This window comes from Alosa alosa, chromosome 11, assembly GCF_017589495.1.
Source record: "Alosa alosa isolate M-15738 ecotype Scorff River chromosome 11, AALO_Geno_1.1, whole genome shotgun sequence".
NCBI classification, from domain to species: domain Eukaryota; kingdom Metazoa; phylum Chordata; class Actinopteri; order Clupeiformes; family Clupeidae; genus Alosa; species Alosa alosa.
In genome coordinates, this window is record NC_063199.1 from 34,292,447 (window position 1) to 34,318,723 (window position 26,277).

General features: G+C 39.7%; 1 protein-coding gene across 1 annotated transcript in view; it reads left to right on the forward strand.

Annotated features, from left to right (window-relative positions):
* Positions 1 to 526: 526 nt before the first annotated feature.
* Positions 527 to 26,277, forward strand: part of cald1b (caldesmon 1b) — a 47,205-nt gene continuing 21,454 nt past the window's right edge. Inside the window, exons 1-3 of the mRNA XM_048256177.1 lie at positions 527 to 604; positions 2,078 to 2,385; positions 22,574 to 22,679. Of these exons, the coding sequence (XP_048112134.1) occupies positions 22,600 to 22,679 (80 nt within the window). The 5' untranslated portion in view covers positions 527 to 604; positions 2,078 to 2,385; positions 22,574 to 22,599. The remainder of the gene's footprint in view (positions 605 to 2,077; positions 2,386 to 22,573; positions 22,680 to 26,277) is intronic.

Below are 26,277 nucleotides of genomic sequence, written 5' to 3' on the forward strand. Positions count from 1 at the left end.
GCAGGGGGAGCTCACAGTACAGAGGGGTGGAGCTACAGGCGTAGCTCAGAGGGATGAAGCTGAAGGCGTACAGGATCTCACAGCACAGAGGGATGTCATTAGCTCATGAGCAGACGGCTGTTAGCAAGCATCAGTGGACACTGTAATATGTTAAGCTTGGTATGATGAGCAATATTGAGTGAAGCAATAAAAACCGCACATACAACAGCACAAGGTTAATGGTGTGATACCGTATAGTGACACCTCACTCTGCTGAATGGTGTGATACCCTATAGTGACACCTCACTCTGCTGAATGGTGTGATACCCTATAGTGACACCTCACTCTGCTGAATGGTGTGATACCCTATAGTGACACCTCACTCTGCTGAATGGTGTGATACCCTCTAGTGACACCTCACTCTGCTAAATTATTCTTGGTATTCTTGCTCAACCAACATGCTTGATGATTTGAGTTTATTTCACTCTGCAGTTCCTCAGGCTATTTTGACTGCACTGTAGCCTAGTTGACACCAGACCCTTTTTCACTGCTGAAACAAGTTGACCTCCATCTTCATCTGATCTTTTGTCTCTCCTAACACAAAAAGGAGATGGCTGCTTGCTTGGTAAGAATCATCACACGAAATGAATATTTGGGGCTATTTTAACATGTAAAGTGTGGGTGTTAAATGCATCTTTAAACATTGGTAATAATGTGTTTTGTGAATTTCATAGGATCAGATTCTGTACTCTGCAATGCCATGCTGTAATATATTGGAACATATTTGCCATTTTCCAGACGTTCAGAAACTCTGGTCTAATATTTTATTTGGGATGGAACGTGTTTCAGGGGCAAGATAGGAAGGCCCTATCTATGACAGAAGATTTCCCAAATGAAAACATTTGTGCTGGAGAGTGTTCTAAGGTTGGGATATGATAGGTGCTGGAGAGTGTTCTGTGGTTGGGATATGATAGGTGCTGGAGAGTGTTCTAAGGTTGGGATGATAGTTCTGTTCCACACTGAGGTCTAGTAACCACAGCAACACATTGGAGATGAAGATGAACAAGCCAGTGAGCTAATCTGAGATCTGAGACTGCTGTGCTAATCTGAGACCCATGTTATGAGTTATGTTCAAAGACAGAGAAGCCTCATCAGTGAGGTGTGTGTGTGTGTGTGTGTGCAGTAGCTCATTCTCCATGCCTCATCACAAAGTTGACATGACCATACTCTACGAGGGGGCAAGATAAACATGGGTCTTTGTCCAAGCATGTTTGTCACATTTCCAGTTGATTAGAACCTTTTAAATATTAATTTAACTGTAAATATGGACATTTTCAATCATGTAGGCCTACCTAGTTTTATAGCCATTCCCTGACTTACAAATGTTAACACTTCCCTTTCATTTAAATTTACTGTATTCTCTTGTCTTTCCTGTGTTGAGAAATGACTAGGGGATTTAGCCTCGGTGTCACTTTATTTTCATACCTTAGTGAAAAAGAAAGTCATGCACATGAACTAAAAATGTACAGACACTCTGATTAACTTAAAGAAGTTGAAATAAATAGGAAAATGCTTCTGTTACATTTTAGATTTTCTTGCAAGTAATTGTGGGCAATGTGTTTTTGTTAAAAAAAATATTTCTTCATGAGGTTATTCTTTTTTCAGAATAAATTAGCTTCCCTTTGAGGTTAAATATTTCCTCATTGTTTTTATTGTGAGATTACAATAAATCATCAAAAGATTATTTTTTGTACCTGTTTAGTCAACTTTGCTAGGGGTGCCAATAATTCTGGGGGGCCCAGTAAGGTAGGCTATTAACAGTGCTTGTCTCTGAAAATATTTTGATCTGTTTTCAAATAGAAAATATGATTGTTTGTGAATGTTTTTGAATATTTATGAAAGTATTTTGCAACATTTGTTTTGGGTCTTGACTATTTCTATCTGACCTAATATTTAAGTCAGGCTACATTAAAATAATTAAAATGACGTGATAGGCTGTCAACATAATGCACTCCTGCCTTAGGCTACAACATGAACCTGGTCAAGAAATTGTATATGACGGGTGATTTGTCCTAAACTCGGGATATGTCATTTCTAGGTCGCGAAAACATCAATGTTTGGAAGTGAGCTAGAAAAATGCACACATGTGGAACAGCTAGCTGTGGTGAGGCTGGACCTGTGATCATAACAATAACACGCTCTCGAGACCGGAGTGGAGTTGAGTATTCTCTGCTCGAGCTCAAATGGTGGCACGTGGAATTAATAAACAATAGAGTAATTAATGTTATATGATGGGAGTGGCCAAAAAGGTCCCTCAGCTTTATATTGAAGTCCTCAAATCTCGTTTATTTTCAGTCAGTCGAAGGAATCGAAGCCCAACGAAGACTTATTTACGCGACTCGAAAGGTAAGAATTTCATCATCTTGTCAAATCTGACTCGTATTTAAACTTTAGGCTACTATAGGCTATAGATGTCTCCTGTTTCTTTTGCGTGGAAGTGTCTTGACATTGAAGTTGCCATGAAATAATTGTTTGTAGGCTATTTCTGAGTGAATCTGTGAATTAATTATAATGATCACTAGAGATCCCAGCCAAGTGTAGCCTAATCTATAGATATTTTGCAAAACGTTTAGAGAAAAGCAGGACTGACGCATTGTCTCATTAATAATGACAAGAAGAGGACCACACAGGTCACAATGAGAGATTAAGAGACACACAGAGTGGTCCTAACCAGGCCCGGATCAAGGCTGCTCAGATTGGGGGGGCAAATAGAAATTTCACTCAGTTTCACCTACAAATGCCTTACTTTTCACCTTAAAACCCGTATCTAATAGCAAACATGACATATTACATAGAACTGTTAATCATAGATTTGATTGTAATATTTACAGATATCTAGGCTATATTTAACATTTATTTTCTATGTGGCCTGTTATGAAATCATGTATTGAACAATTAAAGCACAGTTCAGCTTTAAGAAATTAAAATTGTCTACATGCATGCTTAGCATTTTGTCATCATTAAGGCTACTTTGACAAACTCTTAGTCAGCTGATTTTAATATTTACAGATATCTAGGCGATATTTGTAACATTTATTTTGTATTTGGCCTGTTATGAAGTCATGTATGGACAATTTAAACACACTGTGAAACCTGAAGCCCAAAGTTGGAGACATGCATTTAGACATTGCTGCAAATGTAAAACCGGATTACTCAGGAATGGCTAACTGTACTGGGGAATGCTTTACACCTTTTTATTCGGTAAGGTCTGCTGTTTCTTCTAATAAATGGTTTGCAATATCTTTGTGAAGAGTAGGCTATCTATCGGAGTATAGGCTATTTCAGCAAAGAATGGGTGAATTTGGACGCACTTTTTTCTTGCCGTGCGCTGTCACAGTCTCCACTGCGTAAAAGACATAGGCTAAATTAATTTGCGTTGTGAATGCTAAGCTTAATTAGGCCATAGGCTAAATAAAAATCGCTAGTCGGATGCAAAGCAGAATATAGAAAGAAATGGGCACCAAGGCCACAGTGGCCTGTGAACCTCGGATTTTCAAAGGGACATCACGGCCAATGCAAGGGGCAACGACGTGGCCGCCGTAAAATTCCCACCCAGCTTATAACACAGTTAAGGAATGACCAATGTTAACAAACTAACTGGCTAGATCACCTTAGAAAGCTAACATGCACATTAGCTAAAAACAAACCTTATTCAAACGAGAATAATACAAAAAAGGTCTTTATTTAAACCAGCAACAAGAATCTATATTACATCTAGCCTATAACCTTTATGGAAATATAGCTAAGCCCTCTCTACTGAAGTATGAAACAGCAAGTGATGCACTCAGTGTGGAATGGTAGGGGAACGCATCGCTGCTGCTCCGGTAGCGTGTTTATACTATCCAACCAGCAAATCAGCACCCTCGAAATTCAGACGGGACGAATTAGAAAAGTGTGATTGGCAGATTCAATAGCTGTCAATTAAAATTGACCAATTAGGTGGGGCAGAAGAAATATTTGGAGGGGCATTGCCCCTCCCAGCCCTATTTTAGATCCGTCATGGTCCTAACACAAGTTCTGAAACACTTTTCCTCAGAAGTCAGTAGCCTATGTGTCAGCCTAATGCACCACAACACTAAAGTCACTGGCCCAATATATCATTAATGAGTTGAATTTTATTTAAGAGTTAGTTGCCGGCAAGCTTATCTGCAATATTTGTTATAATACATCATCACTTTAAAGTTTGTGTGAGGTAAAGGTGCCATATATTCTTTATTTCTAGGGTCTTAATATGACGCACTACCTCAGGCAAACTTCTTATGATGCACTACCTCAGGCAAACTTTTCACCATTTTTTGATAGAGAAAACCTGTCTTTTAAAGGGAACCATATTTTTTGAGAAAACCATTTCTGAAGTTGCAAATAGAAATTCATGGGGGAAGTCATCATCCGAATTCACCATCATGATGACACCTGGATGCCTGAGAGTTCTTAGTTTAGATTCCATTACTGTATGTTTTCTTCTTTGTGATTTAGGCAGTTTTGGGACATAGCAATTCTTAAAGAAATTAATTTCTTTCCTTGAATTCCAAAGGGTTTACAGCTCTGAATCACACAATAAATTGCCCAGTTTATCCAAACGAAATTATCAAACGGACACTTGTAGGTTGTGTAGCCTTAAAAATGGACATCTGAGCTTTATTTAATCAAGATAGATAGATATATAGATAGATAGATATACTTTATTGATCCCTATAGGGGAAATTCAAGAAGAAGTTAGTGGAAGCTGAAACTTTGACATCTGTGTTTATGTGCAATGAGTTCCCCTGCATATTTTGCAGATGTTTTGCCAATACTGTCCTATAAAATCCTCTTACACCCCAACTTGTTGAAGTTTGGCCTCTAAATGTCTTCCACTGCTGGCAGAATGGGTCAGTCATTTGACTGAACATGCTGTCATACATTAAACAGGCATCTTAACATGCTGTTTGTCATACATTAAACAGGCATCTTAGAGGCTGGGGAATCATGGGGGGTGGGAGCAATATTTACCAAGTCAGGGCTTTATTCCTTAGATGGTGTGGGCTAAAGAAATCTAAATCTTCATTATGCTAGTTGCTATAAAAAAAAGCTATCCTGCTAAAGAAGTGTATCAGCAACAATGTAAAAAGCTATCTTGCTAAAGAAGTGTATCAGCAACAAAAAGCTATCTTGCTAAATAGCCATACAGCACCTTGATATGGCATGTGCTAACCCTATTGATGTGATCATATGTTGAGTGCATAACAGTTCTATAGGCTTTATAGTTTTAGGAATAGGTGGGTCTCAAAAAATTAGAATATTGCATAAAAGTTACTTTTTCCCACCTAAATTATTTTTAAAAAGTCAATCTTTCATTATTATAGATTCATTAGATATATAAAGTGAAATATTTCAAGCCATTTTTTTGTTTTATCTTAATGATTATGGCTTACAGCTCATGAAAACCCCAAAATGAGTTTCTCAAAATATTAATATAAAGAGGTTATAATACAGAAATGTCAGTTTCCTGAGCCTTTAATCTCTTAGTCTCGTTCAGTAAACACAACCACAATCGTGGGAAAGACTGCTGACCTGATAGTTGTCCAGAAGACACTCACTGACACCCTCCACCAGGAAGGTAAGCCACAGACAGAATGATGTATAGACTTACTATAGTAGATTATTTGCCATTCTGAAATGGAATATACCAGAGCCATATAGACCCTTTCAAGAGTTCCATTATCAGCATCATAGTTGGCCCCACAAGGCTTCCGCTTTAACATTCCATATGTTATCTTAACCTGTTGAGGAGTAAATTATTTTCCTGTTTCCTTCTAGAATTCTATGCAAACGATCTATAGTTTCAGTGTTCTCAATTCAGTCTATGGGGAAAATCTCTGAGGGTAATTGTCACATCATAATGTGGAACTCTTGGTTCGCAAACATTCTAATCACATATTTGTGACCGTACTCCTAAACAGGTTAATGCAGAGGAAGTAGATTGGGAACCAAATAGAACGTTCAAGCATTGTTTTTGTTTTTATTGTTGAAATGGTCTATAATTCAATGCATTCCTGTCAGGTATGCTTTTGAGTATTCCTTCCACTTTCTGTTTCATGATCCTCGGAAAAGGCAATTGTAAAAGACATCAAAGCTGCTAACTCTATGAATGAATGCTTGTTATTCATGCATCTCTGTGCTGCCATTATACCATTTATTGGGTTCAATTTGAAACAATAGCCTGCTGGAGGACCAGATGGGTTTTTTTTGTGAGTGAAGCTGGTCTCTTCCTTTGTGTAACAGAAATGTAGAACTCAAGTTAAGATCCCAAATATGGATTATTCCCCCCTTTCCCTGCTTTTCCACATTTTCTACTTTTCCCTCTGCATTGTGAATGTAGTGTCCCCTGTCAAGTTGTCCATTTCAGCTCTAGTATCTTTCCACGTTGCTTTGGAGCAAACAGGCAGGAAACAAATGCCTCTAGCATGGGGAGTTCATGAGAACATGACGACCACCATGCCAAGAAACCTTGAGCTAAGTTTGAAAATGTGCTCTTAGTTAAATAACTGTTTATTGGGCAATTTAATAGTTTGTTATAGCTTCAATGTTCTGAGTTGCAGAGGTGTTCTACATTTTATGGGATACCAAAGGTGATGTTTTCAGAATCCTTTCAGAATGATCAGAATTGTGATATAGAGCCACTCTAGTTAATGCTCGAGCATGGCATTTCATAGTTGTTATGGTGTACAAGAAGAAGTATTTAACCTTAAGGGCTCTGATTTGTACACATGTAATGTGCTATGCTACAAATTGCTGAATGCTATAAATTGCTCAACCGATTAATGCTTCTGCTTATTTTCAAATTACCGGTAGTGCCCAAAACCAGAAATCGCTTCCACTATTTCCTCTTAACTAGAGAGAAACATAACATATTGTGGGATAATCGCTGAAGATGTATAGATGTATTGTTTTGCATTGCAACAGAATTGAGAGAGCTGCATCTAATTTATTCAAACATCTACTGAACATCACTACCATAAAGGATGCAGAAGCCACCAAATGAAGATGGGGGTACTTTTAGATATTGATTTATTCCTAGTCATTACCTTGACAGAGGCATGAAGAGGTACTTGAAGCAACAGGGTAATAGAAAGCTGCTTAACCCTTGTGTTGTGTTCAAAAGCTGTTTACACCTGTGGGTGTTCGCGGGTCAATTTTGACCCGTGAATTAAAAATGCTTGAAAATCCTTTAAATCACAAGTTTTCTTCCAATATTGTTTTTCAACTCATTGCTGGCTTAGTATACAATCATATAAATGGAACCAGTGTGGGATTTGTTTTTGTTGCCTCCACAGACACGGTGTTTTAAAATATACCACTCGTTTTTGATTGCAAAAACTATTTAAATTCACTAAAAATATTTCTCATTCTTACACTGTAAAAAATGACACAGTAGGAATGCATGAAAAAAATGAGGCAACTTATTACACGTGAAAATATTAGGGAAAAATATAACCCTATTATTTTTAAGAATATAGACTTTAACAAATCATGGAAATTTACTTAAATTTTTCATGTATACAAAAACAAATTGTGTAAAATATCTCAATGCAATTAAGCATATTCAAAATAAATCAAGGAAATTTCCCTGATTTTTTTCTGGTTAATATCGCATGATAAAGTCACGTGTAATATAGTTGCCTCACTTATTTTGAGTAGTTATGCATGTTTTAAATAAGTCTATTACTATACATTTTAAAGGATGTGGTGTATATACACAATTAGAGAGTCAGTATTTCATTTAACAGCATTTATTCAGTGTAAATTAAACCTGGCGTTGAGAAAAAAAAAGAGATATAACAAACATATCATCTTCATCAACATCTACACAAAATCCTCCAACTCTCCGCCAAAAAGCAAGCCAAACTGAGTAATCCTGGGACAAAGGGGCCTTGGTCAAACAGGTAACCAAGGACCCAATTGTGACTATGAATGAGATCCAGAGTTCCTTTAAGAAGATGAGAGAAGTGTAAAGAAGGACAAACATCAGTTCAAAATTGTTTTACACAAACAATTCTACTACCAAATTTAGTTTTTTCTTGTCACGCTGCAGGCAAGTTGTGTGAGAGGCTATATGTGCACAATAATGCTTCTACTTTGTTTTTCACATTACAAAACAAAACATACCCATGCATTTCAACAATGTGGCTGACCAGGATATGATGCCGTCTTGTGCAGTTTGTCACGGTGCGCAATCTTATACTCCTCCATTGTTTCCTCTCCCCCTGAACTCTTCTCCAGAACCTCCTGGACCATCTATGGGTAAAGAGAAACAATAACGGTGATACACTTGTAAAGAGAAAAACTTACCTGCACCCTCTAAAAACACAGGAGATGTATTAAAGTGTAACTCAAGAGTACAAACAACCTAGGGTATATTTATGGTAGTGTGGTAGCAAAATTGTGTTAATTGGTGGAGTTTTTTGAGCAAGACCGCAACACTGAATGGGCATAGGCTACAGTGAAAGCTAAGGGGCAGCAAGCATGTTGAAAAAACAAACACCATTTTAAACCACTGGCAGTGCTCAAAATATGATTACACTTGGTAGTGTGGTGAGGGTCTCTACAGACAAACTAAAGTGTTATAAACTTTTGAAAGTGTACATGGAGATTATAACAAGACCTGTATCTGAAGGAAGAAAATTGCCTAGATTAGTGTTCGTTAACGTCAAATGAGCGGGCGCGTTGATCTTGCAGCACACTGGATCTGCAAGCAGATCTGGCTGAATCTAAAAAAACATGCCTTCACGTTCAGCCAGATCTGTGTAGTGCTGCAAGATTGAACGCGTGCCCCTTGGATTTGACACTACCGAACATCTGTCAGGCTTCCTGCATTTGGAGGACAGACAAGGATTTCTCCTAGTGAGATTTTAATTTTAATTGCTCAACCATTTGGCCTTTTCTGCTGCATCCCCTATGGCAGAGGTGTTCTCTCCTGCACCAGGAGATTGATGTCCCTTTGTTTGAAGAGGACCTCTCCATATCACTTGAAGAAATTAGAGTAGAAGAACCTGCTGGCACAAATTCTGCAAAAACACAAAATTGGAATCTTAAAGGGTTGCTTTAAGAATTTAAGAAATTCAGTTTCCAATTTTAGTTCATTTAATTCAACTAAAGGGTAACAAAATCTTTTTTTACCTTACCCACTGGCCAAAGTGATCTGATATCAGATGCATGCAAACATGGATTTTAAAATGTATTAGCTAAGCTCACATAAAACCTTACCTTCTTCAATGAAACTTTCATAAGAAAAACCAGGATGCAGTTTGAGGTACTTTTTTTAGTCCACGGTACTGGACTTTGATGAGCATTTTGCCAACCCTGTTAAAACAAACAAAATCCATAATTATTTAAACACAAGAACCACAATTGATCAGCAGTATATCAACTAACTTAACTAGCAAAGGACTTCCAAAATTCATTCTGACATCATTTACCATGTAGGCTACCAAATGTTTTAACCGCAGACAAACAGAAGTGTTTGTGTTCAAATATCTTAACATAATCGCTAAATAACCCAAATAAAACCAACAGACACTTAACTAATATCAATACTATTACTGAGAATGGACAATGCACCTAACCTTAACCAACACCAACAGTTACCTTACACCACATGTATGCTACAAATGCCTAAAAGAATGCCCTGGTGGTCTCGGCTAACGTTAGCTACGAGCAAAATATATATATATAACCCGAATTAAAAGCAAATAGTGTTCAGTTCAATCAAATGTCAATTAGTTGACAGACTGCTTTAATTAGTCAGTCAACAGATCCCTTAGTGCCAGACAAGCATTTGACACCACACTAGATCGCTTTAGAACAGGGGAGTCCTGGCTAACTAATGTTAACCAGCATCGTTAGCATGTTAGCTATTCCCTCAGTGGCTATTAAAATTCCAACCATCTTTTTCAAATTGGTTACAAAAGATTAAGGCGTCGTCGACTCCAATAATATATTAATGTCAGTTTAGAGTGTCCCAAGTATTACAAATGATTATAAACTTGGCCATTTCAAATTGATAAGGTTATAATATAACCTACCGAAGTTAAGGTTAGCTTGCTGGTTAGTTTACCAACCATCTGAGTAGCAGCTAGCTTCTACAGCTAACGTTAGCGACCTTGCTACTGTTAAGCTAACTTCACCAATATTTCCTAGTAGGTCAAACACGCTTGGTATGAAAATATATACCTGTGATGTGACATTACTTAATTGTATATTTGTAGTAGTTTTCATGCTAGCTTTCACAAGTAGCAGGAAAAAAAATACTTTACCTTTTACTATTCCATGCTGAACTTCAATGGCGTCCGTCTTTGAGGCATTCTTTTCAAAATCTCAACTGAAGGACGTTTTTCAGATGTTCAAAATATTTGAGGAAAAGGCTGCACATTTATCAGCTTAGAAATTGTGCAACTTCCCAATTCTTTTAGGGAACATTTTCTCTGAATATTTTTCTCGCAAATGTAGTTGATTTATTTGGGAGAAAACATAATAGTTATTTTTTTTTTAAGGCTTACTGCTTCAAGAAATTAAGTCATACTTGATTTTTTTGTGTGTAATTTCCTTGGCACCAGGATTCATTTTTTACAGCGTATAGACTAAGTAATTATAAACTGTAAATGTGTTTTAGACCTATATTAACAAAAAAAAAAAAGTATTTTTTATTATTTAAAATTATTAACAATAGTGACATCTTTGGTGTTCGGGTCAAAATTGACCCGCATAGATAAATAGTAGGATAATGACAAGTGTTCAAATTTCTTTCCATAAAACCAACTTTTATTTAACCATACCAATTAACCAAGCAATTTAACCATAAAAATGAACAATGATCAACAGTGTGTGTGTGTGTGTGTGTGTGTTTTCACGTACATGTGTGTGTGTGTTTGTGTGTGTGTGTGTGTGTGAGTGTGTGTGTGTGTGTGTGTGTGTGTGTGAGTGTGTGTGTGTGTGTGTGTTTGTGTGTGTGTGTGTGTGTGTGCATTAACCATAAACATTGAAAATAACGATGTTAGCGCAGGTGAGTCGCTCTGAATGAACCATAACCCATTCTCACGACGAGCAACTCTGGTCTCCCTGTTGTCAAAACGTAGCACTCTTGATAACACATGAAAGGCTTGAAGAGACATTGTGGCACAAAAAATAGGGCGTCCTGACTCACTATCCCATAAGCTGGCTGTAGCTTCATTAGAGGATCTGTACACCCCCGCAAGAAGCAACAGTCCCATGTATGCATCTAGCTGTGTTTTGTTCATCTCCGTCGAGCTATCACCAAACACTCTTCTCCCCTCCATGTTGGTCATCTCAAGTAGGATATTCTGAATAGGTTGTGGAAAGAATAATTCAAACGCTGACTTGATGTCTTGGGCGTGTGACACAGCGTATCTAGTAGGCCCTGGAGTCATTCTGAGGATGTTCTCCGCCGGTGCCCTGGATTGGGTTTGAGGAGGGCTTGATAACCACGAAATGTCACCTTTTTTTGACTTGAAAACCTCTCCTTGAGCATCTGTGACATCTGGGTCCTCCTCATCAGATGTTTTTTCTTGTTCAGGATCATACTGAACGTCATCCTCATCCTCAGACACATCCTCCTCAGCTTCACTTTCCTCTCTATCCTCACCATCATTACCAAAGATATGATCTAGCGCCTCATGAACAGTGTACCTTTTGCTCATGTTGACTGCTCCTACAGAATTCAACTAATAATATCCCACCCAAACCCTCTTTATATGTGCCAGTGTTTATAAACAATGTATCAAAATGCCGTGAGAAAGTCTGAAAGTTTGAGTTCACATGGGGGGTGGTGGGTGTGCGTCTAGGTTTTCTATGTGTCTATGTCTGTGCCTGTGCATGTGAAAGAAGTATGTGTGTGTGTGTGTGTGTGTGTGCGCGCTCACACGTCTGCATGCACATGTGTGTGTGTGTGTGTTGGGGGGGTTGTGTGTGTGTGTGTGTGTGTGTGTGTGTGTGTGTGTGTGTGTCTGTGTGTGTCTATGTGTGCGTGATGTGGGCAATAACTGGGCACATTGGGCCACAATTGATCCTCAGAGCTTTTAGGGAACGCATACAACAGCCAGTATTCTCTGCCGGGTCATTTCTGACCCGAACACCACAGATGTAACTTTTTTTTTTTTGAGACCCTTAGAATGGTGAAATGGTGAAAATTGATTTTGCTGCATTTAATTAGGTGTGTCTGAGGATTAGATGAAGCCTCATTCCAAAACTAAAAAGCAAATGGTATTTTTTACACATTTAAACTTGAAAACGGGTCAATTTTGACCCGAACACAACAGAAGGGTTAAGAACCAATAGGAACAATTTATCATTATGAAGGCTAAGAAAGAGGCAAGGGAAAAAGTAAAAAGTAAAACATGGTGGATAGTGGGCTACTGTACTGTGTATATATTAATATGAGCTGCAAGTGGAGGTGAATTATTCCTGGATGGTCTCCCTGTATTATGGCAAACATCTCTTAGAGTAAACCCAGTGCTTTACTTCATCCCAGCAGCGCTCTCTTAAAGGCTGGAAATGTGTGCTTCCTTATATGGCAGCTGCAGTGCTCATGTGGAATAAGCCCAGAATGACTGCAATTACCACAATCCCTCTTTATGAGAGTCTTGAACATGAACAGGATTCTGAAGTTTGACTTTGGACATGTATTTCTGTCTGTACAGGCATGGCTGTTCTTGGCAACATTGTAAAAAGTAATATGTCAAATGCTGTAGTTACAGGGAAACATGCATCTGTGTCACTATTGCTGTTTAGCTAAGATGGGTTATTATTGTTGGTTGAGAAGGAAGCTGAATCAGATGCTCTGTTAGGAAAGTGGCTTTCCCTCTGCTTCTTCTCCTGATGATTAGCTTTGTCATGTCTGTGTTTTGAGGTAACCTGTTGTCACAAACAAAGCTGTTTAGGGAGAACCATAAAAATCAGCAAATGAGCTGTGTTTTGAGAACCTGTTGCCACAAACAAAGCTGTTTAAGGAGAAGCATAAACATCAGCAAATGAGCTGTTGGGTGAGTGTGTTTGGAACAGACTGTGTTTGGAAGAGAGACTATTTGGAAGAGAGTGTCTGTTGGCAGAGAATATTTCCTCGATGTATGGTGACCGTAGGGCGTCATTCATTCATTGTGATGTATGCTGGGAAATCTGGGGAGATCCATCATAGTCTAAAGTGACTATTGCAGTACTTTCAACCCACACATGTGGATGTACAGTAGGGTAGTACCCTTCACCATGAATGAAAAACAGTAGTTACCCTTCGGTATTATATCTTGAAATAGTGAGTTTGGCTTGGTAACATTTTCTGAGACCATATTTGGGCAGATGGAGTGATGCCAATGAGGCAGTGGCCTTTAGATTGTGACACAGCACAACTGCTCTTGTCACTTCTGTTTATTTATCCACTGGACACCGCCCACAGATCCCTGCATGAAGTCCTGAGAGAGAGAGAAGAGAGAAAGAGAGAGAGGAGAGAGAGAAAGAGAGAGTGAACATTGAAAGACAAGTCCATAGCTGCCAGCTGCTTTCTCTTCTCATGGTGTAATCTTCCTAATGTGATTTGTGGCTTTGACTTCAAATGCTAGTGTTAATGCTAATTAGACATTTAGAAGGAGGTTTTAAAGGAGAATTCCGGTGTGATATTGACCTAAAGTGTGTTGAAATATGATGCCGAGAATATGAACTCTCCATGCATTTCCACGGAATTATAAAAGAAAATAAAGTTCCACTGTCTCTCACTTTGATGATGGTGATTTATACACTGGCTCACATGCAGTAGACTTAATTAAGTAGCTTTCATCTTCCTCATGTCAAGTCAGATGTAAAACACATTGTGAGAGAATGAGGAAGTAGTTTAGAAGCAGGCAGCTCACTGCGCCGGGATTAGTGTGTGCTTCACCTCACTGTGTGTTCACTGTGTGCTGTTTGTGTTTCACTAATTCACCAATTGGGTTAAATGCAGAGACCAAATTTCCCTCACGGGATCAAAAAAGTATATACTTATATATACTATATAGAATGAGGAAGTAGTTTAGAATGAATCTCATGCACAACAGCACTCAGTTGAGAAGACACAGAGGAGCACATGATCAGCACTAAAGTAACCGTTGGATCGGTCAGATGTGAGATGTCTAACAGACTGAACAAGCTGATTAGGAAAGCAGGATCTTTGCTGGGGACTACTCAAGAGCCTCTAGAGTTGGTGATGGAAAGGAGGATGTTGCAGAAATTGTTACACATCATAGACAATGCATCACATCTCCTACACAGTACACTGGCAAAACAACAAAGTGTTTTTAGTTGGCGGTTTCGCCAAAGTTGCAGTAAGGACAGATATAAGAAAACCTTCTTACCCACAGCAATAGCACTTTACAACGACTCTCCTTTGAGGAGAGAAAGACAACTTATCTTTTAATCTTTTATATCTAATATGGAGGCAATTGTCTTGATTTATGTCTTATTAGGCAGTTACACTTTGGCACTTGGATGTGTATGGTACCTTGACAGCTACCATATGCTATGTCTTGTGGGTGAAAGTAATTTCTTGTTGTAATGTATGTGGACTATATGTGTGCGTGTGTGTGTGCTTTGCTGTATGTTCTTAAGGCTGCTGAAACAACTGAATTTCCCTGTGGGATAATTAAAGTCTATCTATCTATCTATCTATCTCTATCTATCTATCTATCTATCTATCTATCTATCTATCTATCTATCTATCTATCTATCTATATATCTATCTATCTATCTATCTATATATCCAGGGCCGGAGTGGGGCCACTTTTCAGCCCAAGAGTTTCGGGGCCAAGACCTATACACAGATCAAGCTTGAGTTGTGTTATCAATATTTGCAAAGTCTATGAATTGCCATATTGGATGATACAAAAAGGCTAATATTTTAATTCATTTAATATGTTACTTGCGAATAGGTTGACGCTACATCCAGTAGGTTATTAGCCCAATTACGCCGTTATAATCATGGCTATCTCTCTTTACCAGTTGCCACTTAATTATGTCTGTCCTCTTCAAAAAAAAATTGGAAGTTTGGCACACTTGGCAGCATTTTCTTCCAATACTTTTTGTCTTTTTACCTGGCCTTTTCAGTCCCTCATGGCGTCTTTCTACCATCCATCCTCCCTGACGCTTACACTACGGTAGGGCCGGCCCGGCTGGTAGGATATCTGAGAAAACTTTTTAGGAAAGACGGGCTATATGGACCCAACCAATTAACTTTTCTTGGGAGGGGAGAACAACCCATGCAGAGGCTGCTGTGTTAGGCATAGAATGTGAACGTGTGTAGCCAACTTTAAGAGAAGATAGATTAACGTGACAAATGTCGATATTTTTCCCTCGACCGGCCCAAAAGTGAAGCGGCCCACCTGGAATTCTCCCGATTCTCCCGATTACTCCGGGCCTGTACAGTACTATCTATCTATCTAGAGTTGGAACCCAAAGAAGAGGTGACGCAGGTGTTTATAAAATAAACTTTAGCTAAAAATATGACACATGTAATGATATGGGTTTTCTAGCTGAGCTTGCAAGTATTTAATGTATACTTTAATGTATACTTGGTCAAATCTCCACAAACCTTACACCCAGGCTCTCCCTATCCACCTTCCTCAGCATCATTAGCATGTGAAGGTTTGTTTTTCCTCACATGATTAATCCTCTCCTGCTCCTAGTGACTTCGGGTGTGCCTATGTTTATATTACAGTTTTTCTCAGTCGCTTTGGTGCTTTTCTCACATCACTATTAACGTTTGCACAGCAGTTAGTGCATTTCTCAAAACAATTAGTGCAAACTGCAAAACCTAGTGGATTACCTGCAAAAGCATGTCACTTGCTCAAAATGGATAGTCCAGTCCATTCCTCAAAAGCAAGTCTTCATGTCAATGAAACTGCCAATGTCATCAAAATGAGGAGTCTTGACACCATCGTTTATGAACAAGATAGTCAAATGGCTTTGTCATGTTTTCATTGACAGTTTATTCTCTCAGTGTTTTCCAATGCAAAAAAAAAGGTCAGTACTCGGTGACACTACCTGAACATGCTCAAGACAGCACTATACAGTACTTGTACAGCCATTTGAAAACTACAGTAAAGTTACACATTGCTGTAGTTAGGGGAGTAAGTGAGTACAAGACACTGAATACGTACGTTTCACATTTTTACTCAATATGCTCTTTGCAATTCTACTGCATTGTGACAGAATTTGATAACTAGTTTAACAATTTTGTATGTAATGACTCAAGCAATGAAATGAAGACTATTAGTTTAATTGGGAACGACTATTCAGCATCCATAAGTATAGTTCATTTTGACTGACATGACTGTGGTGGTTGAACTATTAGTTATGAGAATTTTCATTCTGATCTGAGAAAAGCACCAAAGCGATTGAGAAAAACTATTTTCTCTTAGTGGGTTTGGATAGTGTTCTGATTTCGTTGGTTTTGGCTGTGGAGCAGCTCTGTCATGGTCTGGGACGATATTCACACAGCACAATATCCCAGGCCCCGAAAGTTAGAGGTGTAAACTCTCAGTTGATTAATGTCCCATTCATAGCACCTCTTCTGGGTCTTACATCCACCAAGCAACCATTTTGTCTCTTGACTGAGAGACTCCATGATGCCCTTTTCTCTAAAAATGGCTTCCAGATTTGTGTGGTTACTTAATGTGTGTGAATATTTATTTTTCTGGTTGTAAGATCAGGTCGAACGGAAGAAGCTTTCTTGTGACATCTTTTCTCCAACTGTAGTTTAGGCTGCAGAGGCAGAGATCTCGTAAAGGGCAACATGCCCAAGAAGCAGAATAAGTTACAGATGTGTCAATTAGAACGTGTCTTCAATGCCCCCTCACATGGAAATGATTTGTGGTCAAAAATCTACAATACACTCAGTTGAACAGTTGTACATATGCTCCTGTGACAGGGATGCGTTTCTATAAAGCGTAGTTGGCTAACCTCCGTAGTTGTTGGATTTGGGGTTTCTAGAAAAGGTAGTTCGAACTCTCAATCGCAAATTGTTTGGTGGTTTGAACTGCTGCCCCTGGGTGGGTTGGTAGTTCCAGTTGGTGTCCGGAGCACCTAACCAAAAATCACAACCGCCCAACAAAACATTACGAGGTGGTTGTTTATCTTCCGTCTCAATGATTGATCTATGCTGTAGCTTCATTTTCATTAAGAGACTGACTCCTCTACTGGGCTCATTCTTGCTATTGATGTTAATTCGAGTGTTGACTTGCTTTTTGATAGGCTAGTGTTATAATCTTCACAGGCTCTTTAGATCACAGTGATCAGTGATGTAGTGGCTAAAGCAGGTGATTTGTTGGTCGCACATTGTAGGTTTGATTATCTCATGAAGTGAGATTGTCCTCTTGCTTCTGATTACGTGCAGGTGAACTGGTGTGATACGTGGAAATACCAAATAAAGCTGTGCAATTATATTTGAAAACAATTGTTTTGACTGATGTCATGTACCTAATGGTCTCTCGATGTAGCGTAACTATATGCATAAATATTTGTTGTGTCTCGTAGGCCTACTCTTACTCAGAAGTGAAAAGTAGAGAGAGGATTTAACACAAATAATGACACATATTGGTCGGCTTAAGTAAACTGTTTTATATGCTTGCAATAGGTTTAGGCTTTTGCTGATGCCACTGACAATGCCAGCATTAATCACTTTTGGTTTAAATTAGAAAAAATGTCGACATAGGCTGTGGCAGAAAATTTCTAGGGGGTGGGGTATTACACTTTGCCACTGTTTCCACCAATGATGTGTATCGCTGCATCATCAACAACGTTGTTGGAACCATATATACATAATAAAGGCCTTTACCCAACGTCTGATAACAAAACCACCCCCAATATGGACTGGAGAAACCCCTAAATATATTTAAGCTATTCGCCAGTGACCGGCCCAGGGGCCCACTGCCATGACAACACATAGTTATTCTATAATTCTATAAACATAATCCTGTGTTGGTACTGTAGCTCTGTCTGACAATGTCATCCAATCACTACTTTACTTTACAGTACTTTAGTCTGGCTTACTCTTCATATGGATACAATCCAGTACTTTAGTCTGGCTTACTGTTCATATGGATACAATCCAGTACTTTAGTCTGGTTTACTCTTCATATGGATACAATCCAGTACTTTAGTAGTCTGGTTTACAGTACTCTTCATATGGACATGCAGCTCCTCTCTGATGTGTATCTTGTGCCACTGTGTGCTTTCATTAAGCTGTCACTCTTACATTGCTGTTCTTCTTTCCTCTGCGCAGTGCACAGTGCGAGCAGAGCAGTGGGTCAGACAGCAGCCCCTGAGTGGGTCAGACAGCAGCCCCTGAGTCAGCCTTTCTGAGATAATTCAGGACAGAGTCTTGCTCCCATTCATGGCCGTGGCACAGTAGTATCATGGGACATTACAGGGGAGAATGTGTGTGATTGTGAATGTTATGTCTAAATCAGGAGATTGTAGAAAAAGAATGGTATGCAATATCTCATGGTGGCAAGAGGGTCTAATGGTGGACATTAAAAGGAAAGTGCTACCAAAGAGGCCTTGGACTTAAGCCACATTCACACAGTACGATAATGGTAATGAGAGATTATGGAATGTTAATGAAATTCAGCAACTAAAAGTGAAATAACCGTTGGTGATGCAAGACATTGGGCGACAAAGTTTAACTAATTTCAACTTTTGAGGTGACGAGCAGATCAGCAGCTGTCTGTTCACAGCTTTCTGCAGGAGTCCCAGTGAGGGGAGATGAGAGATCATGAGCCCGAGTGCACATAGCCAGCATTCCTCAGTCATCTCTTACTACAGTGCAGTGGGCAGCCAGGGCAGGTCATGAGGAATGACTAGGGAACCCTCAGTAAAGCACATGAGCTAGGCTAACTCACCCTCAGTAGAGCACATGAGCTAGGCTAACTCACCCTCCGTAGAGCACATGAGCTAGGCTAACTCACCCTCAGTAGAGCACATGAGCTAGGCTAACTCACCCTCCGTAGAGCACATGAGCTAGGCTACAGTAACTCACCCTCAGTAGAGCACATGAGCTAGGCTAACTCACCCTCCGTAGAGCACATGAGCTAGGCTACAGTAACTCACCCTCAGTAGAGCACATGAGCTAGGCTAACTCACCCTCAGTAGAGCACATGAGCTAGGCTAACTCACTCTCAGTAAAGCACATTAGCTAGGCTAACTCACCCTCAGTAAAGCACATGAGCTAGGCTAACTCACCCTCAGTAGAGCACATGAGCTAGGCTAACTCACTCTCAGTAAAGCACATTAGCTAGGCTAACTCACCCTCAGTAAAGCACATGAGCTAGGCTAACTCTTCTGGGGATGTCGTAGTTTATACACAGTTACAGGAAGCGAATGGGTAAATCATGTCTGTATGATCATACATGTAAATCATGTCTGCATTCAGTGAAAATTCATTTGTATGGGTTTCTTCAGCACACCATAAAGGAAGCTTGTCCAGGCTATTCTGTGCCACCTCAGACTATGTACATTATACACATCTAATACATCACCATGCTAAACCAAGCAGATGTTCTAAAAAAGTCTTTTTGCTGGTTGAGACAGACTCTGAAGCATGTTTGCATTATGACCTGGTGTGATTCCTGTATCTGGAAGAGGACCAATGTTCTCAACATTACAGTGTTTTAGTTTCCTTAGTTGGATGTTTGCTTTCAGACAGCTATACTTCTCTAAACTGTTAATATCCATTTTAGTAGTTTGCCTGGTAAACACGGCCCTTTTCTAAGGCCCTGATGGTGAAGATAAAAGTCCTGGGAAAGTAATGAGGGCAGTTACACAAGATCTGTTTGGACTTTTGGCACAGGCTGATATTAACCACACGGGAATACCTACAAATTGGAGCATGACGTTTCAACCAGTGTTCTGAAAACTGAAAAAAAAAAAAAACTAATTGATCATTTCTACTTGTGCCTTAGAACCCCCATTTAGTTTACTTTCATGGTTCTATGGCTGCTGATCACCCATCATGCCTGTGTCCTGTGTTAACATTTCTTGTTACCATGTCAAATGTAAACATATTATCCCCCAGTTAGCCTATAGATAGACTAACCATATGATGACAAAGCAGGGTGCGTGTCTGACCCTTCACGTTTGACTTTCTATAATACACTCTTCAGTCAGAGGGATGTATGGTATTGCAACAGCACCTCTGAGCCATGCTTTTCTCTGACTGCCGTGTGGAAGGAGACTGGCGACTAGAGGAATGTGAGAGTCTCCTCAGCTCCGGTCTGCTCCACGCTGTAACCTTCTGGGGCTTGGAATGCCCCATGATCAGAGAGAGCTTTGGCTCCTTACCAGACCCAGCCCTTTAAAGAGCTTTGGCTCCTTACCAGACCCAGCCCTTTAAAGAGCTTTGGCTCCTTACCAGACCCAGCCCTTTAAAGGTATTTGTCAACCAGTCAGCAGCCCACAGATCTACACAAATAATGAGACAAAACCTCTGAGTTCACTCTGCATTAGCAGGCAGATTACCCAAGCAGCCTTGAATTTCCCCCTGGGGACTAAATAAAGTATCTATCTATCTATTAATAAGGACTAGAGTCTTACCATAGCCTCAGCTAGACACTTGTGCTACAGGTAAGCTGTAGGTGTTGTCGGTATGTACTCTGAACCAAACTTTTGTTAACACCTTGGGCTACCAGATCAGAATGAATATAATGGTCCCTCTGACCAATAATACTAAAGATGTCTAAATAATACTAAAGAAGAAAGAGTAGATAGATAGGTAGAGAGAGAGGGAGGGACAGAGAGAAATAGAGAGGGCCACTGCAGTCTGTGATTAAAAATGCATATATAATAGGCCTGATGTGATTGAGATGGTCTGGATAGCAGTTCACAGTTCAACATTCTTGAGGGTGTAATGGATGAGTTCTGTATAGTGTTCATTTGAGCCTTGGGAACGAACGCTGTGAGTGTCAACACAAACGAGATTGAGATTTATTTGTATTGTTTCCAGCCAACAGTCTCTCAGTGGGGTTCCTCCTTCTTTGTTCTCTCCACTGACCTGTAGGACTTTCAAACCTTTTCTCTGCAAACACAAAATGATTGATGAGGAAATGTAGCTCTGAAGTATTCTTGGGAATTTGATAGTGACAGTGGATTTCTTTTTTTATTCATTTAGTATTGTTATACTGCCTACTCCTTATTGGGGCAGAGTCCCTGAAAATATTGTTATGCAGTGATGGGTGAGAAATGGAACAGGTCCTTTAGTGGAGGTGTCTCTCCTTGCATCCCCTACAACACTGACCCTTGTAAATACTTTAAAATATTTAACTCTTAAATGTTTTTCATTTCTGTGAGGGATTTTATGTATGTGAGCTGTATGTGTGTTTGTTGTGGTTGTGTTATGGTTGTATAAGCTACTGGATGCCTAAAATGTCCCTTTGGGATGAATAAAGTATCTATCTATCTATCTATCTATCTATCTATCTATCTATCTATCTGTCTATTTATATATCTATCTATCTATCCCTGAGACCATGCAGAGTTTGGCTGTGATTTGTGACAGACATTAACAATGTGGAGGAACAACAGTGATGGTTAGATGAGGTTCTAAGGAGATTGAAACAGGACTCTAAGCAGGACCCTGAGCAGGACCCTCAAGTCAGGAGGAGGTCAATTGTCAGGTCAGATAGGATATGAAAACCTCAACTAAGGAAGAATGAAAGAGAGTAGAATGCAATGAGAGAGTGAGAGATGAGAGATGGCGGGAGTGGGAGATAAAAAGGTGAGAGGAAAAATGAGAGGAGGAGGAGTAGTCAGGGAAAGAGGCAAAACAAGTGTGTGTGTGTGAGATGACCTGGGGGAGAAACGCAGGAAAGAGGATGGAAAGTGTGAGGATGTGAGGAGTTTGACATGGGCAGAGAAAGGGAGGGGAAGCGTTGCCTTTTCTGGTAGTTCAAGCTTGGGAAAGTACAGGAAGGAATTCTTGCTGCGATATAAACCAGACTGTGGATTTGGTTCATTGATATACTCAGGAGGACTGTGCATGGACCTAAGTTATTCTTAAGTAAGGTAGGACAGGAAAGGATTTCTTACATTTTTTCTGAGAGAGAGTGAAGCCATAATGGGATTCAGACAAACCAATGTGATGACCATCGCAACTCTACATAAAATTGCTCAGAATTCAGGAATACACACAATGAGCTGGATTTTATGTTGAAACAGGGACGTGTATGTCAGTTTTTAAAATTACCTTAATATTCTCCCACAGTTGTCATGTGTGAAAACATTAGACAAATAACCTTTTGTAAAATATTTGTAAAATAATTGTTTCAAATAATTTTCTGAATACTAAAAGCTAACATAATATTTTGGTAAAATTTGTTATGTATTTGTACTATTTATGACTTTCTGACATAAGTACTGAATGTAGGTTAATCTGTGTCATGTTTTATTGCTCATAGGATGAGCCAGCATGTCACTGAGACCTTGTGTAGAGGACTTGGTGTTGATGTTGTGCGTTCCCCTGCAGGTCACAGGAAGCTGTTGTGAGGCATCATGGAAGAGGATCTTGACCTGGAGCGCCGCCGAGAGCTCAGGAGGCAGCGCAGGGAGGAGATGCGTCTGGAGTCAGAGAAGTGAGCAGTGAACTTCTCCCTGTGTCTCCTCTCCTCTCCTGTCCTCTCCTCTCCTCTCCTTTTCTGTCCTCTCCTCTCCCCCTCTCTTCAATCACTCCTCTCCTCTCCTCCTCTCTTCAATCACTCCTCTCCTCCTCTTCAATCACTCCTCTGCTCTCCTGTCCTCTCCTCTCCTCTCCTCAGTCTCTCTGTCTTTCGTTCTCTTTGAGCGTATAGCCCCCCCCCCCTGACCCCTGACCCAACCCTTCAGCTGAGTGCAGGTGGCTCAGTCTGTAGTTCAGACCATGGGCTTGGGGGCGAGCGATGACACACGCCAGGTGTGCACTGGAAGCAGGTGTGCACTGGAAGCATAGTAGCCAGGTGTGCACTGGAAGCATAGTAGCCAGGTGTGCATTAGAAGCATAGTAGCATTTAATTTTCCATCCGCCCCATGTCAGTTAAGGATGGATGGAACAGTAATAGTAATAGTAAATGCAGCCAGTTTGTTATTTCCTTGCTTCTGTAGTGAATTATAAGCTCAGATATAACCTCACACTCAACACCTGTTATGGTAGGTGGAGTACTCCGACAGCAACCGGAATACTGTTCCATTTATCCACCTTATCCCGGTTTCTCATTCAAACGTGCGATTGCGTTAGAGACTGGGATGTGGTGTGCTAATAGAACTTTATTGTTGCTAACTGTGACGCTAGTATTCATCATGTTCACAGATATATTAATAACCAGGTTTCTCTGTTCATGTGAACACCATGTCATGAATATGATCAAAACCAGGATGAACCTCATAACTGGGGTACTGAGGTGCATGTAAACGCAGTCACTGAAAGAGAAGGTTTGTGGGTAGTTTGGCTGTGAGCTGTAGATGTGGATGTAAACGCAGTCACTGAAAGAGAAGGCTTGTGGGTAGTTTGGCTGTGAGCTGTGGATGTTCCGCTCTGGGTTGTTTGCTTCTGGAAAGAGATGATGTGATGAGTTTGTGTGGTTCTGCCAAAGACTTCAACACACTGAGCTCACAGATTCCTTATTAAGGAAGTTCCCAGCTCCAGCTCAACTGCCCCCTGATCAACTGCCCCTCTGCTCAACTGCCCCTCTGCCCCCTGCTCAACTGCCCCTCTGCTCAACTGCCTCTTTGCCCCTCTGCCCCCCTGCCCCCCTGCTCAACTGCCCCTCTGCTCAATTGCCCTCTGCTCAGCTGCTTTTGTTAGGCTGGAGACATTTGGATTCTCTCAGCCTGGTGATCTTGTGGTGGCACCATAAGGACCTGTGGCACAATTTACATTTCTCTGTTTAGTTTTATATTGCACATATAGCCATTAAGAGATGGAGATGGGCTGGATCATTAAGTGATGTGGGCTGAATCATTGGACATTGCATTGTACTGGATGCTGCTCTCCAACAAAGGAAATAAAAATAGATTGATAGATAGATAGATAGATTGATTGATTGATTGATTGATTGATTGATTGATGACTTTATTCATCCCCAGAGGGAAATGATGGTGTTACAGCAGCCATTAATAATATAAACATATATCACACATATACATACATACAAGTTAAAAAATAAATACAATTGGATATAGTCTCTGTTAAAGAGGTTGTAAACTGCATTGTCTCTCAGCAAAGGTCTAGTCCCAGTACAAGGTCGATTTATTTCATTGTCCAGGTCCAACACTAAAACAAGTCTGTAATTTTCTAGTTTTAAATAAGCTCTTCATTGTCCTGTAATCAGTGGTGGACATTACTTGACTACATTTTACTCAATTACTGAAAGTCGCTTTTTCATGTTTTACTTTTTAAAAGTTTTTTACTTTTACTCCACTACATTTTGAGGCCAAATATCTTACTTTTTACTCCACTACATTTTGTGACAGCTGAAGTTCCTTTTGGAAAAAAAGGACTGTCCAAATACATTTACATGTATATTTTCTATTAAGCGAGCTAGACTTTAAATAATGGTGTTGCCTAACCTATGTTATTGTCATATCCACTATTTACTGTACCTTGTTGACCCCTTTTCACAATATTGATGTTACCATAACTAGCCTCTTGACACCATCGATCAAATGATAAACAATCTGACACTGTCAAACACAAAAGGGAACATCTTGATTTGGTCCGAAAGTGTAAAGCATTCAACAAAGAAAAATGTGGTTACTTTGAATTATCTAAGATAAGATATCACATTAGTTTGTTTTTAGTTCTTTCTACATACAACAATTATTAGCTGATTTTGTCCTTGAATGGAGGAGAAAGGCTCAATGAATGCTTATGTCTGTGCCGAATAATTTCAACAATAGTAAATGCATGTAAATGACTGTATTAGTCATAATACATTTCAGGACTTTTACTTTTGATACTTAAGTACATTTGAAGGCAAGTACTTTTGTACTTCCACTCAAGTGGAAATGTAAAAGGAGGACTTCTACTTTTACTGGAGTAACATTTGACTTTCACTCAAGTACAAGATTTGTGTACTTCATCCACCACTGCCTGTAATATTATATCACTATATAATTTTACACTATATATTACACTATATAATATTACACTGTTATTATTGTCCTGCTCACAGTAAATTAGCCACATCAGTTTCTCTACAGTGTCTTTATCCTCCCAAAAAAAGATGACATTCAATATGGTTGGCCTTTGGTATTCATGCAGGCTGTACCATGTATGACTGATTTAAACAGTGGGCCATAAAAATGCTATGCTGTTTCTAATTCTGAGGTATGAAACCTAGTCATGAGGATAATTTAACACTTATGTCACGTAAGTCACACTGCCTCATGTAAATGTCAATCCCTGAGCTTTAGTTTTAGCTTTAGTTTAGTACAATCAGTTCCAACTCAATCAGAAGCAGATGTGCCTGTATGTGTGGCCATATATATGTAATCATTTAATTATCTCTGGCAGGCAAGCAATAGACTCTGCACCATGATAATCTAATGATTGAGGGCATTTGGTGATGTGTAATGTTACATGTCTCGGATAGTTTCTTCTCTCTTATAACCCAAAGAGCTGCAAAGACACACACTGGCTCTCAGTCAATGAGCCATTTTTGGTGTTATAAAAAGCACATTGAGATGCTGATTCTGTGTAATGTACGCTGCGTGTTTGGCCGGCTGCGGTCTTGAAGGGTGTTTGTTTATGGACAGGGCGAGCAGCACGTTTCTCTGGCCGGCATTAGACAACTCCCCCAGCGCAGGCGGCCTTATAAGGCCAGTGACTCTGCAGCCACACGGGCTGAGGTGGGGAGCGGAGCGGTCAATGTTTGGGAGTGTTTGGGAGTGTGTCTGTTTGTTCCTCAGCAGCCAGGGGTTCTGTGAATGCTACGGAAACACTTGAGGATAGTAAACGCATTGGCGTGTTTGGTGAGAGTCTGAAGTGTTAGATGCTGTAATAATATAATGTATATTAATGTTATGTACAGTATTGTAATGTCTGTGTATGGGAAAATGCTTTTAATTCCTGTAATGATTGTCATCTCTTTAATTCTCTGCATGTCTAGCTCTCTACATATTTGTGTGTGCACATGTGTGTGTGTGAGTATGTGTTTGTGAGAGAAAGAGGGGGCTTTGCAGACAGTTTATAGAGGC